Source organism: Acyrthosiphon pisum, chromosome A1 (assembly GCF_005508785.2).
Source record: "Acyrthosiphon pisum isolate AL4f chromosome A1, pea_aphid_22Mar2018_4r6ur, whole genome shotgun sequence".
Taxonomy (NCBI): Eukaryota; Metazoa; Arthropoda; class Insecta; order Hemiptera; family Aphididae; genus Acyrthosiphon; species Acyrthosiphon pisum.
Genome location: NC_042494.1, coordinates 112,716,433 through 112,731,227, shown reverse-complemented (window position 1 = coordinate 112,731,227; position 14,795 = coordinate 112,716,433). Strand labels below are relative to the sequence as shown.

Genomic DNA, 14,795 nt, shown 5'->3' with positions numbered 1-14,795 from the left:
GGGGCGGACTGGCTATTTTTGGCCCGGGGTGCAAAATTAATTAGGGGCCCGTAATTTTTTTTCAAACCTACCTAAATTAGAAAAGAGCCCTTAGTTTTATAAGTAAATATAAAAAAAAAATTAAGAATAACATGTTGTTTATTTGTAGAGATGTTGAAATATGTTATTTTATTTTTATTTTGTATAACACCGTACTATACCAGTATTATACCGTATACCGACTGTGGTAATCGGGGGCCCGGATCATAAATACAAACGGGGGCCCGGGGTGCTACTTGGTGTATAGCACCCTGGGCCAGTCCGCCCCTGTCTATTGACTATTCGTACCTACTCAAAAAAGGTGGTTACAATAAAAAAAAAATGTGTTATGTTGCACATATTATTGTATAATTAATATTGTACATAGTGTCATACTGTTTATCACTTAATACGGAGTGCTACACTGCTGAGCTGTCTGTGAGCCGCCGCCCGCCAGCCCGTTTTGGAAGTTTGGGTTTGGGACTTGATTACTCAGATCTCACTTATTTTCAGTATATTTTGTGCACACTTCTATACTTTGTGACTGGGTAATTAGTTGAAGTTGGAAGTTTGGGACTTGGGAGTTGCTAAGTTGGTTAAGGACTATCATCGTATTTACTATTTGATATTATATCCAAAAAACCATCTAATAATTAAATAAAAATTTTTTTATTATAATTTAAAATAGTATCTAAACGTTTAGTTTTAATTCATTCAATTTAGTACAATGGAATACAACTTAGGAGATAATCCAGTTACTTCACATTCATGGAATGCAAATAGAACTCGTAAGTTTAATTCAATCAACTAATTTATATTTTGAAGTATACAAAAAAATGTTATTAATCCTTTAATTTTAATATTATAATATAGAGATAGCAGTAATTCCAAATAGTAATGAAGTGCAAATATACAAATATGAACCAAATTTGAGTGACTGGACATTGTTAGATAATCTAGATCAGCATGGACTTCTAGTAACTGGAATTGATTGGGCACCTAACACTAATCGAATTGTTACCTGCTCAGCTGTAAGTTCTATTAAATGTATCTATATATTGTTATTTATTTATTTATTTATAATTATATTTCTTTTATCACTTAATAGGATCGTAATGCATATGTATGGACAATTGATGACAAGGGAAAATGGAAACCAACTCTTGTATTATTAAGAATTAGTAGAGCCGCGACTTGTGTTAAATGGTCGCCCAATGGTAATTTTGTGATATTATATTTTTATGTGGGGTATCAACATTCAACAGTATATTTAAAATTTATTCTCAATTTTCATTGAAGTTTGGTAGTTATAATAAATTTCTTACATTTTTCAAAACTGTTTCTCTTATATTTACTACATAAAAAAATGTACTTTACTATTGAGAATAGTTTTTTGAATTGAAAATATGTCACTTAATTTACTTTACAACTTACTTTTAAAAATATACAAAGTTCTTAACTACACAAAAATGGTATTAAAATAACTAAACATTACAAAATGTACTACTTATGTTTTTCTATGTTGCTTCCAGTATTTTAAAATATATAATCTTATTTATTATTAATATTACACTAACTCATGATTTTAAAATTATTTCTAGAAAAAAAATTTGCAGTTGGTTCAGGAGCTCAATTAATATCTGTGTGCTATTTTGAAGTAGAAAATGATTGGTGGGTGTCAAAACATATAAAAAAGCCAATCCGATCTACAGTAACAGCATTAGATTGGCATCCAAACAACATGGTATTAGCTACTGGTACTGCTGATTTTCGAGTAAGACTGTTTAATGTACATATGAAGGAAGTTGACCAGTGTCAAAAAGTAAAAACTGAATGGGACACTGATGATACTTCTGTGCCAAATTTAGTTGCTGAATTTACAAATTCTTCTAGAGGAGGTAAATTTATATATTTTACTCAAATGTAATTAGGAATTACTTAAAATTATTTATTACAAATATTTTTATTAATAATATAATCTTATTGTTAAGACATTTTAGTATAGTCTATTCAAATAGTTATATTAAAAAATTATCATAAAATAAAATATTACTGTAAACCTATGTACTTAATATATATACTTTATGTCACTTCTAGCAAGCTATAGATACATTATATTTATAATTAATATTTATATTTGATTCTTAAAACCCATTAACATTGTATAAAAATTGTCCTTTAAATGTTTATTGAACCATTTATTGTACATATAAGATATAACTACTCAAACACATTCAGTACACTTAACAATTCAAATTGTGTGAAGAAATATCAAATATTTATGACACCAATTTATATAGTGTACATAAAAATTAGTGTAAATTTTATTTTTACTGAATTAATTATATTTTAGGTGGATGGATTCATGGACTAGCATTTAATAAAACTGGTAACCGATTATGTTGGGTTGCTCATGATTCATCTATTACTATTGCTGATGTTTCTAAAGGAAGCATAGTTGTAAATAAATTAAAAACAAATGAGTTACCTTTCATAAGTTGTATTTGGGTTTCTGATCGAGCATTAGTTGCTGCAGTGAGTTTATAATTATTATAAATTAAAATACACTTTTCCAATAAAATATGCAATTAAGAAAGTACTAATCAAATCTATTCCATGCAGATCATTTTGATTAGCATATTAAACTATAGGCATTACATACTAAAACTTATATAATATAAACTCTATAGTATAAATTAATATTTTATTATAAATAGGGTCATGGATGTTGTCCAATGTTGTACTGCGTTGATTCCAATAATAAAGTGCAATTTGTTTCTAAAATTGACAGTTCTCAGAAAAAAGAAGCTGCTGGTTTAAGGTAGCTATACACAAGAAATCTAAAGAAACCATTAAATTATGATATAGGTTTATAATAATTTAAAAGATAATATTATTCAATATTCATAAAATATGTTTTCTAGTGCTATGAAAAAATTTCAAAGCTTAGATCGTCAGGCACGAATAAACAGTGACTATGAACTTGATACTAAACATCAAAATACATTAACATGTTTACGTGTTCATACAGAGTCAAATGATGCCGTTTTGAAATTCACTAGTAGTGGTTTGGATGGGAAAATAATATTATGGGAACTCAACGTAAGTAACATATTATTTTTATCTCAGAAATATAAACAAATTTATTTGTACCACTATATATTATATATATCTTTGTTACAAATTGAAATATAATAACTTTTTTTTTTTTAATTTTAGAGTTTAGATAAATTACTCCAAGGTTTAAAAATCTAACCTCAATGGAACTACAATTATATGTACATAATTCTATTTGATTTCAATAATTACTTATACTGTTACTAATTATTTGTTATTTTATTAAATTATACTTTTTTACATTATTTATTATAATTTTATTATTAAAAATATTTTGATAAATACATAGCAATATCAACAATATTTTAAAAAAATATTTATTTAATTTATCTTGTCTATGTATATGTCTGTTATATGTGGCTAATATAAATAAGAACAAAATAAATAAACATTATAACAATAGAATTTATTGCATACATTTTTTCTTTTTATGTCATACTGGTGTCTAATAAATATTTAACAAAGCATTAAATTAAAAACAAAACAACACATGTCAAATGAGTCATATGATTATTTTCAACATGATATTATGTTTCTCAAGTTTATTATTTTGCTACTAGGAGTTAATATAAAAAATAAAAAAACGGACTACCTAATGTAGGCTAGTAATATTGGTGTACTAATTTCTTTAAAAAGATTATAATATTGTCTAGTTTTAAAATTATAAATCATTATATTATTATCTGTTACATAAATTATGATTAGTTGAAAGATAATTATTTCATATAAAAATTAAATCTTAGTAATACCAGTTGCAAATGTTTAAAATGTATGTATACATAAGACACAAAAATCTTAAACATTGGTAATCAGTAAGGTTCGGTTTTTATGACAATATACACGGACTGGCTACTTTTGGCCCAGGGTGCAAAATAAATTAGGGGCCCGTACATTTTTTTTTAAACTTACTAAAATTAGGAAAGAGTTCTACATTACAATAAGAGTTAAATTTAAGAAAGGGTCTGAAAATGATAATCGAGGCCTGTGTTATAAATACGAATGGGTCCCGGCGTGCTGCCTGGTTTATAGCACCCTGGATCAGTCAGTCCGCCCCTGGCAATATAATCTATAAAAAAGCATTTAATTTATATAAAAAGCAATTACAAAATTTAATAAAAAATCTAATAGATTTCAATTGATGTAAATAGTTGGAATAAAAAAAAATTAACTTACTACCATGATGTACAAAATCATTAAATTAACTTTCCGTAGCAAATACTTTATCAATATCGCTGATAATAAATCCCATTAAAAATTATTTTAAACATAACATCAACAATGCGCTGTTTTCACAATTACTAATGTATTTGTTCTGTTGATATGTATAGAAAACTATCAGATCAATTGATATACACATACAAATTAAAAAAGAGAAAAGGTAAATTAAATGAAAAAAAATATTCACCCAATATCTTAGAAATTAAATGAAACACATTATAATTTAAAAATTCTTCTTCTGTTATAAAAAAAAAATAGGCATTTGCTTTCAAATCTGAACCCTAGTAATCAGTCTCCAGGATAGTCATAATAACTAAAATTGTGTTTTATCTTTGATACATAGTAATGACTAATGATAGCCTGATATAATAAATTTTACCCGGTGAAGGCACGCTGACCTTAATGTAAATTACATTTGGACCCCATAGTATTGTTGGCCCTCTTAACAATACAAGTAATGCTAATAAATTATTATAGATGTGTAAGTATTATTTTAATTAATTTGTATAAAATATATATAATAATGTATAATGGCAAGACACTCGTAAGTCATTACTTAAATTCTTGATTTTTTGTATTAATAACTGATAAAATGTAAGCTCCAAAGTAGATGCCTGTAGGAATACATTCCAGGTCCACGATTACAAAATAACATGTGACCAGGCATACACGGTATCCAACCTCCAAGTCGCCAATGCAGTGAACTGATTATTTTTTACAGGCGCTCTTTTGTAAAACAATTAGTGTTTGTAAACACGGACACAGATTATAATACTATAGGCAGAGTAGGACATTATTCAAATATATTTTTTGAAATGATTTAAATTTTTTAAAAATTGTATTCAATTATTTTTTGTTTTATTAACCTGTTTTAAAATTATCCGAATTATTCATGTTTATTGGAATAATAATTTGGATAACAATTTTCCTGACAATAGCATAAATTAAAATAAAAGGTTACTTTTTAAGGTGTATTTTTACATAACAAATTTATTTAAACATAAATAAGTAGTAGAATTGAGTATAGTAGATAGTACATAATAAACTAAATGGTGGTTAGTTATATAACAAAAAAAGAATAATATAATATCAAATACAATTATTCTGATATTATTATTCTAAATTACTATGATAAATATTAAATTGTAAGCTTTTAACAATATTTAATTGAATACAAACACACCTAATTTGTTTATGAAGGATAATAATATTACATACAATAATACAAAATAATCAATTATAATTAAAGAATATATTACATGCATTAAAATATTTTTTTAAACACAATTGTTTTAGAAATAACTCAGATGTAAAAATAAAAATGGTACACTTTAAGAAAAAAAAAAATTAAGTAACGCAAGGATGGATTTGATAACAGATTTTTGGTATTTTTTTAATAAGAAGATATTGTTTTAAATTATTAAAATTTCTGATAAAATTAGATAAGATTTGTATAAACTAATATTGATTTATCAAGTTTTGAATAATGAATTATCAACAAATACAATTAAAATTAAATTTAGACTAGTAAAACTAATTGATATCTTGTAGAATTTGTTTGTTATGTTGTTAACAGTTTTATGTAAAATTAAATCTAGTATGAATACATGAATAAGTACGCGGGTAAAAATGTCCACATCAGAATAAAATTGTGATTAAAAACAAAAAAATAGTATTTAAAGAACCGGGAACTTTTTTTTTTATTCTTGAACAGTCTTGGTAAATGGTGATTATGTTAATGGTAAACATAAAAATAATTTAAGATACAATATCCATTTCCTTAACGTTAATGGCAACAAATTAAAAATGAATAGTAATTAATTGTTTTGTATAAATTATGTAGGAACAATTCTATATGGTAATGAAACAATAGTAAATACCTAGTAAACTGCAATATATAATTAAATTATACTAGGTTAATATTAATATTAGTTAACTAAATCTCTGGCTAAAATAAAATTAAGTTAAAATAAAAATAAATACTGTAAGTTTAGCATACATTTTAGATAAACCACTTACATTTTGTATCAGTTGTAGAATTTAAATGTAATTAGTATTTTATTTCTACTTAAATAATAATTTACTTATTGTGATACTCTTTTACTTTTTAAATATTATTTCCATTGTTCTAAAAATTTTAAATGAAAATCTTTGAAATTGTCCAACATATTTTTCAATTTATCTGGCTGAGGAAGGATTGTAGTTCTGAAAAAAAATGTATAGAAGTAATATATTAAAGATAGATGTACTTTAAAAATCTAGATCTAATCTAACTAATCAATAATCATTATAGTTAAAATATGTATTTAAATCAATTTTTAAGTTATAATAGTTGATTTTTCAAGCTTTGTCTGTGTTAGACTGAATTGTTTTTTACTTTATAATAAAAAGGTTTCATTAATGAATCATAATTGTTTGTGAGAAGGATACATTTCTTGTTTTCTTTAAATAATATATATTATGCTTTTAATACATCAAATTTTAACTGAGATAATTTATAAATGTATTACTATTATATTTACCTAAAATGATAAGTTCCTTCAACTTGTCCAAATCCAGATCCAGGCACAATACAAATACCAGTATTTTCCAAAAGTTGAAACGCATAGAATGCATTGGGTTCAATTCCTTGATTTTTTGCTTCTTTAATTGCTTTTTCAGGTAACTTGAACTGTAAATGGAAATAATATTTATACTTGTTCAATAAGCATTAAAAAATTAAGTTGACATACTAATGGAAAAGCATACATTGCGCCTTGCACTGGATTGCAAGACATCCCAGGAATACTATTAAATGTATCAGCTACCAATTTAGCTCTTTCTGCTAAAGATTTTAGTACGCAATTTTTTTCTTTTTGAAAACTCTCATACGATGGTTCACCTGGTTGTGGAGGATTTACAACACAGTCCATCACAGTCTATTTGAACAATAAAAAATAAAATAAAATAATAATGACCATAAACAAATTTTAAGAATCTATTACTTGGCCAAGAACTGTAGGACATAACATAGCTGACACAGATTTGAGTAACATTGCTTTAACTTCCGGATCCAAATTAATCACTTCTGTGTAACCACCTCTTAGACCACATTCTCCCATATAACCTAACATAATTTGTTTGTTTTACAGTGATATTACTAGGTATATAGTCTTTATTACTATAGTATTAAATTACCTTTAGAACAAGACATAAATGATGCCAATTCCATTTCACTATAAGGAGATCCTAATTCAGTTAATACTTTTTTAAATGAATAAAATGTACTTCCTTCCGCGTACACATTGTCTTGATATACCTAGGTATTAAAAAACAATAGTTAATACAACAAATATAATATTAAAAAATAAAATACCTGTATTTTAAAAACATAAATATATATATAAAAAAAACAATATACCTATATAGTATATATATATTATATTATAATTTATATTACCTCATCAGCAAGTAAGAACAATTTTTCTTTATATGCAAATTTAATAACATCCACCACATTTTCTTTGGTTAATACTTGGCCTAAACAATTCAAATATGCTAACTATAAAATAGATAATTTCAGTATTTTTAAGTATAAAATAAAACTACAGAAATTAGATAGTGACAGTATAAAAAATAAAAATTAGTTTTACTTAAAGTTTGAAGATTTTAGAATAAGTAAAAAATAAATACAATAATTAATTTGTTAACTTGATTACAATCCATGACACTATATACAAATTTTAGTGCAGTCTAGTTGTCTAACATTTTCGATCAGTAAAATCTCACATTTCTCACCTGTCTGTCTAAATATTCTAAGAAACAAAATCTCAATAACTACAATTGTGCCACCAAATGGGTTTAAAATTCTCAATGGTAGTTTAAGATAAATGTACCCACCTGATTAATTTGCAATACTATTTGAATTTAAATATTATCAATTATTATAAATACGATTAGAATTTATCACCACAACTGAAATTAAATAATTATTAAATAATAAGTAATACGTAATAACAAACCAGTTGGATTGCCGGGATTAATAACCACAATAGCTCTAGGGTTACAATGTTTGCGTGCTTCAGTTATTGATCGTTCTAATTCATTCACATCCAAACCCCAATTTTTATTTTCATCTAAAAAGTATCCAACCTAATAAAAACAACCCAAAAAAACTTAATAATGATTAAAGAGTACTAATTACTAATTAAATTTTTATAGTAATAATTATAAAATTTTTAAAGGCCACATAACAGAAAAATTTAATGTTTTTGTAAACCATTTAAGTACAAAATAAATAATTAGTTTGTATAAGTACAAATATTTTCATTATAGAATTATAATTTTTTATGACATTACATAAAACTATATACAGGGTGATTCACTAAACATGCTCATTTTCATTTATCCTTTAAGTAATGAATTAATTCAAATTCTGATTTTAGGAATTTTTATATATACTTTTAAGTTTTAAGACTATTTTTCCAAATTCTTGAATTTTGTTTTACAAATAATTAAGAAATTTACTGTGACGATACAAACTACTGTTTTTTAAATGTGAACTGTTCAATTTACTGTAACTTATTATAAACATTTTGATTTACATAATTCAAAATTTGAAGAGTAGTTTCTCTATTATCTAAATCGCCATTATCCTTAGTACACAAAAGTTAAATAACTCAAAAACTACTTGAACAATTTTGATTCTGATTACTCAACATTTTCAGAAAAATTATCTGATCAATAATTTACAGTAAATGGGGGGGGGGGGGGGGGGGGTTATTGTCTAACTGACAATAATGAAAATTATCTCGGTGACCCTGCAACATGGTTGGTCAATTACAAATTTTCAGCTGTTTATATTATATCTATATTATGAACGTGACAAATAATAAAATGATAACATTTTATTGCTATTGACTATATATATTTATCTTAACCTTTATTAAATTAAAGATCGAATGGTTGAAGACACCTGTAACCTTTAAGTAAATATCAAAATAATTAAGTTATTATACTAACCTGTTTTACATTAAACTCTGCTAATGTAGCAGAGTATAATGGGTATTGTGGAATAGGAATTAATACACCAGGTTTTTTTCCATCAACATCGGCAACCAATAATCGTAGAATAGCCTATAACAATCATTGGTTTATTAATAATTTATTACCTTTTTACTAAATATTGCATATATGTTATACATCACTAATAATGTAGTCACTTAAAAACAAGAACTTTACCTTCTACACAAATAACTCATTAAAGTAGAGGAATAATATAATTTTTAATTTTTAATTTAAAATCTAAATGTATGTATATAATTTTGTGAAAAAAATAAATAATAATCAAAAACATAATTTAATTTTAAATTGAAATTAATATAAACCTAATTACTATTACTATTTTTTTATTATACTTTGTGTATATATATACTAAACATTCAAATATATACAAACTTTTATTCCATCTGATGCACCAGCACACAAGAGGACATTTAAATAATCACATGGAATACCATCTCGACGTTCAATATATCGGGCAACATGTTTTCTTATTATTTCTATTCCTGGAGAATCAGTATAAGAACCTATAATAAAAATAAAAAAAATAATATAATAATTATTAATTAGTAATAAATTAATAGGTATACATAATAAATATAAATAGCTTCTTTGATATTTTATTACTATCAAAAAAAAATACATTCAACATTTTAATGCTGGTTTATTTGAACAAAAAATTTATTATATTTTAGCAGAGCATTCTCAGCATTCTGTGCTATTTTACTATACAATTTTCAATGATAATAAATAAGATATTATATATAATATAGCATAACTGTTAACATGTAGGTATTGTACCTTGTATTCTATTTTGTTTATAATTAATAAAATGTTTATTATTATCAATTAATTAATCATTATCTTTATTATTACGCTATTGTTTTTCTTACTAGTATATGCACTTATTTTTTTGTTTACTTTTTCCTTAGAGACTTTTGTCTATCAAAACAAAGATCTTTATCCTTAATGATGGACAACACAGTATAATGACAAAATATATGATTAACTTTCTTTGTAAATATGAATACTGCTAAATAAAAAAAAAAAAGAAGAAATCATTGATTCATTATGCATACATAATTTATTTTCAGAATATTAAATTGAAAATATGAGTTAAAATTAATAACCTTTTAAAAATGTTCAGTAAAAAAAAAGGTTCAATAATTGTTTTATAACCTTGGCATTTTAGTGTATTACAGCTGTACAATGCATTTTTAAAGCAATTTATAATAATATTATGAATAAATGTTTTATTACTCAACAATAGTAATTTTATAAATTAATCTAAGATGGTGTACACTGTACACTAATTCAATTTGACAGGCTCAAGGACTTATATATTAATTTAATTAGTACAAATACAAATTGAAGTACATCCTCAGTACAGAATATTGTTATAATAGAACATGTGTTTCTTAAACTCAAATGATTAACTGGGTAGTCAGATAATAAACTTTATGTTAGTAATTTATGAAATATGATGATAATAAAATTATAGTATTTAATTTCTAAATATAGATAATTATTAAAATATTTTGAATTAAATTACCAACACTTCCACCGCGACATCCATCTAATATAGTTCTTGCACGTTCTTTAACATCTTCAGGATATCGATCATCTTCCAACAGTTCTGGTTGAGATACCAAAGCTAAAACCTTAACAAAATTAGATAATTAATAAATATAAAAATATTTGTTTTGTTATTCAATATAATATTTTATATGTGTGCAAGAGATTATAAGATTTACTGGTGATATTTGAGGCTTGAACATTCCTCAAACTAATGTAAGGCATGTTTAAATATCAAGGAAATGTTAGATAATTTCAAATGTATTTTTATTTATTCTTTTTAATAAATTTCTTAAGATTTAGAAAACGATACTTATGAGTTAATGAAGATTTAAATTGGATGGTTGAATTTCCAACCATAAATACAATATCAAACAAACAGTAATATGGACAGTGTTACGCACAAGAAATATACTTAGTAGGGTTAGAATAATTTTAAATTTATACATTTTAAAGAATTCAATTTTTAAAACAATACTACTTAATTTTACTCTTTTTAAATATTCAAATAATATTGTCTTATTATTTTTTATATATTTTATACATTACAAAAAGAAATATCTCATAAAAGCTGTATAAGTTTATCTGTGTTAATTTTGTTTTGAAGTGCAAAATGGATCACTAGCTTACTTAAATATATTCTCTTCAAAACCTGAATAGGGAGTCCTGTTGGTACTTGCTACAAATTACTGTTAAATCTGCCATTGAATAAGGAAAGAATATAACTGTACCTGGCGTATGAATGTAATTGGCTTTTGTCCCATTGCATGGCAATCACCAATATTTGCTTTAAGCACTTCTTTAAAAGGTTTTTCAATACCCTAAAATTGAATATTATTAAGAACATGAAAAAATAAAAACAAAAATAAAAATATACAAACCTTTTTCAATTCGTTTTCAATTTCTGTAGCTCTTATCAATAACGGTCCTCGAACAGCGTATTCCATTATCCTTACGTTTGGGTTCATATTGTCTAAATTTAATACCTTCTGATTCGACGACATATTTTGGCCGGTGGAAAAGTTCTTTGAATTCACAGACAACCTCAAAAATTGGGAAAATTCTAATTGTGACTTGACATAACGGCATACATTGTAGTTTGCCGAACATCTGACAAATTTATTTAGCCTTTGCAGTGACATATTTAATTTTTGATTAAAAATAACGAGCACAATTTATTAGTTTTCAAATAATCGAGTAAAACAATAGACACTAAAACTGTTTTGTAATGTTGTGCATGTAACGAAACGTAACAATTAACGTTTAACGTATAAGTAAAGACGAAAGACTGATTAGAATAATTAGGTATTCATTTTGTATTAAGATAAAAACAATTATACAGTTCGAACGTAATCTATTGAGCAATGGCCAAGTGTTATCGAAAAGAAATTGGACTCAGCACAACAAAAGTACAACTTTGATCGACCTTAATAAAATTGTATCACTATATTATACTTGGCTCTTAAATTTTCCGTAAATATGTCAATATAATATGTTTATATGAGAAAAATCTATATATATATTTATTTGTTTTCTTACCTATATTATGAATTATGATACGATACAATATTTAGGTATATTATAATGGTATAATTTTTATAATTTAAAAGCTTAATTTATAAATGTAGCTGATGATAAGACGTCCGTGTTACTTTCACTTTTTAAATTTAAATTTTGTTATTATTATTATCATTATTATACTAGAAAAATCATAAGGTAGTTTACCGTAAACCAGTATAGCCTAAACGGTGGCACTAAAGTACGGTATACCTATATAATATTATAGTACAATTACTGTTATATTATAATAAATACGCGACCGAACTCACTATAATAAGGCGTGCACTTTCCCGAGAGTCAAGAGTTTTTTTGATCGTTTTGACAGTTGACACTTGACCGAGTGAGGAGCGACGGTCTGATAAGATATATATCGTTCGAGTAAATTGAGTTTTTTGTCATATAATTAGTCGGGAACCCTACGCTACGCGTGGTAGTGGGGAATGCGTGGTTGTCGGAGAAATCATTAGAGCCTGGCAAGTCGTTATATCCATATATTTTATGCCCGTTGACCTATATTATGCCATAATTATTGCGCACGATTGTGTAGTTGCGCAGATACGTGCAGAAATACATTCAACTCGTTTATTCACGAACTACACAATAATCTACGTCGTACGTTCGGTTTTGGTCTATACCTAAAGATAGTTCAGCCCACGGTCTAAGACCGTGGTTCAGCCTTTCAGGTTGGTCGTGTCATTCGATTTCATTGTAAATTCCAATAATTACATGTAATAAGTACAGAGGCATGTTTAACAAGTGGCAAAGGGGGCATTTTCCCCTGGCGGCAAAATTTGAAAATATTTCATAGGCGGCATTCGCATAAAAATGTTTCATACATTTTTTGGTTCTTTCGTAATAAATTAATTTTTCCACCAGTGATTAAATATGTTTTAAATTTAATGTTAAAAGATTTAAGTATATTATGAAATATATTTTTAATAATAATAAAACCTTTACTTATACCTATAATACGGCTATACATAGATCTTATTCGAATGATTACAATATTAAAACAGTAAACACAGCCGAGACTCGACGGACGAGGATATTGCTGTACACACGTACACTGTACAGTTATTGTAGTAAATTGAAATAATATGTATCAACACTAAAAATATAACATAACTATAAACACATAACACATAACTATAAATAGTTGATAGTTCTCCTTAATATCATACATTCATATCTATGATATTGTACCCGCATTATTGTGAATTCATAAAAATACTTAGAAACGACGCAAGCGGGCAACTTCTCAATTTCCAGTCTTGGTTAATTTTTAAAAATTGTTTATATATAAGCATATTATAACAGAATTATCACAATATTATTTTAGTGCTCATTAGTAGGTGGGTTATAGACGGTTGTAATGCTGTCAATTGTACAAGTGTAATTTTATTTTATATTTGAAAATAATGTCTTCAAAAAGCGTAAAAGTTGGTGGCGCTGAATCAGTGCCGCAATAACCGGGTGAGTTGCGTGTGTCAAACACACGGGCCCAGGGCCCCAAGTCCCAACCCATAATGGGGGGGCCCAAAGATAAACATTTTAAAATATCATATCATATAGAAAGAAAAAAAGGTGGGTAAGTGGATTTCGCTCTGCTGTACAGTAGGTTACAAGTGGGTCACTGTATAATGGATGGTATTAAATTTGAATTCAATGATATAATATCATTGTATAAGAAAAACGATTCTGAGCGGAGACGGTATGTCAGTCTAGGTATAAGACATAATATTATATTATAGTCTATAGTATTTAAAAAAAATTGACCTATAATAGGTACCTATAATAAATTCCAAATTAATCATATCATAATATCTATTAGGTACTTATAACGCGTTATACATCAACAAAAAACCGTGGTACTATCATAGATATATAATAGTATACTTTAGAAGTTTCAAGTAGGTACCCACGAATAATATTATACAATCACAACAAAATAACTAATATAGTTATCCTAGGTTTTTAATATGTAATTTCGTCCAAATTTGTACTTAAAATGACTATAAAAATAAACTGTGTAAATGTATTTTTTAGATTTTTTGGTAACAGAATTAATTACTTACGTGGAATCTTGTTTTAAATTTTCAATTCTTAGATACAAAAATTGAACATTTTATAAATTTTTAACATCAAAATAATTTTTCAAATTAAAATTTGATAAATTTTGTCAAATTTCAACTTCAAATGCTTATAAAAAATAATTGTGCCTATGTATTTTTAATATTTTTCAACTGATATTGTAACAATATATCAGG

At 25.8% G+C, this 14,795-nt stretch overlaps 2 protein-coding genes across 5 annotated transcripts; one reads left to right on the top strand and one right to left on the bottom strand.

Moving 5' to 3' along the window:
• The first annotated feature begins 461 nt into the window (after nucleotides 1-461).
• LOC100166913 (actin-related protein 2/3 complex subunit 1A) lies at nucleotides 462-3,542 on the top strand. The gene is made up of 8 exons (XM_001948502.5): nucleotides 462-806; nucleotides 892-1,049; nucleotides 1,127-1,235; nucleotides 1,620-1,916; nucleotides 2,372-2,553; nucleotides 2,736-2,839; nucleotides 2,943-3,120; nucleotides 3,238-3,542. The coding sequence occupies exons 1-8, from the start codon at nucleotides 746-748 to the stop codon at nucleotides 3,271-3,273; spliced, it is 1,125 nt and encodes a 374-aa protein (XP_001948537.1). The 5' UTR covers nucleotides 462-745; the 3' UTR covers nucleotides 3,274-3,542.
• A 1,761-nt stretch (nucleotides 3,543-5,303) lies between these two features.
• LOC100164899 (alanine aminotransferase 2) lies at nucleotides 5,304-14,625 on the bottom strand. Of its 4 annotated transcripts, none has more exons than XM_008181913.2 (13): nucleotides 14,604-14,625; nucleotides 11,850-12,012; nucleotides 11,700-11,789; nucleotides 10,946-11,054; nucleotides 9,790-9,920; nucleotides 9,355-9,468; nucleotides 8,355-8,484; nucleotides 7,793-7,872; nucleotides 7,531-7,651; nucleotides 7,338-7,459; nucleotides 7,086-7,271; nucleotides 6,876-7,024; nucleotides 5,304-6,558 (listed from the first exon to the last, which is right to left on the bottom strand). In XM_008181913.2, the coding sequence occupies exons 2-13, from the start codon at nucleotides 11,970-11,972 to the stop codon at nucleotides 6,468-6,470; spliced, it is 1,446 nt and encodes a 481-aa protein (XP_008180135.1). In that variant the 5' UTR covers nucleotides 11,973-12,012; nucleotides 14,604-14,625; the 3' UTR covers nucleotides 5,304-6,467. The 4 variants fall into 4 exon arrangements, with proteins under 4 accessions (XP_008180135.1, XP_008180133.1, XP_008180134.1 ...); XM_008181911.3 differs by lacking the exon at nucleotides 14,604-14,625 and adding an exon at nucleotides 12,798-13,332; XM_008181912.3 differs by lacking the exon at nucleotides 14,604-14,625 and adding an exon at nucleotides 12,508-12,759.
• Between the last annotated feature and the right edge of the window lie 170 nt (nucleotides 14,626-14,795).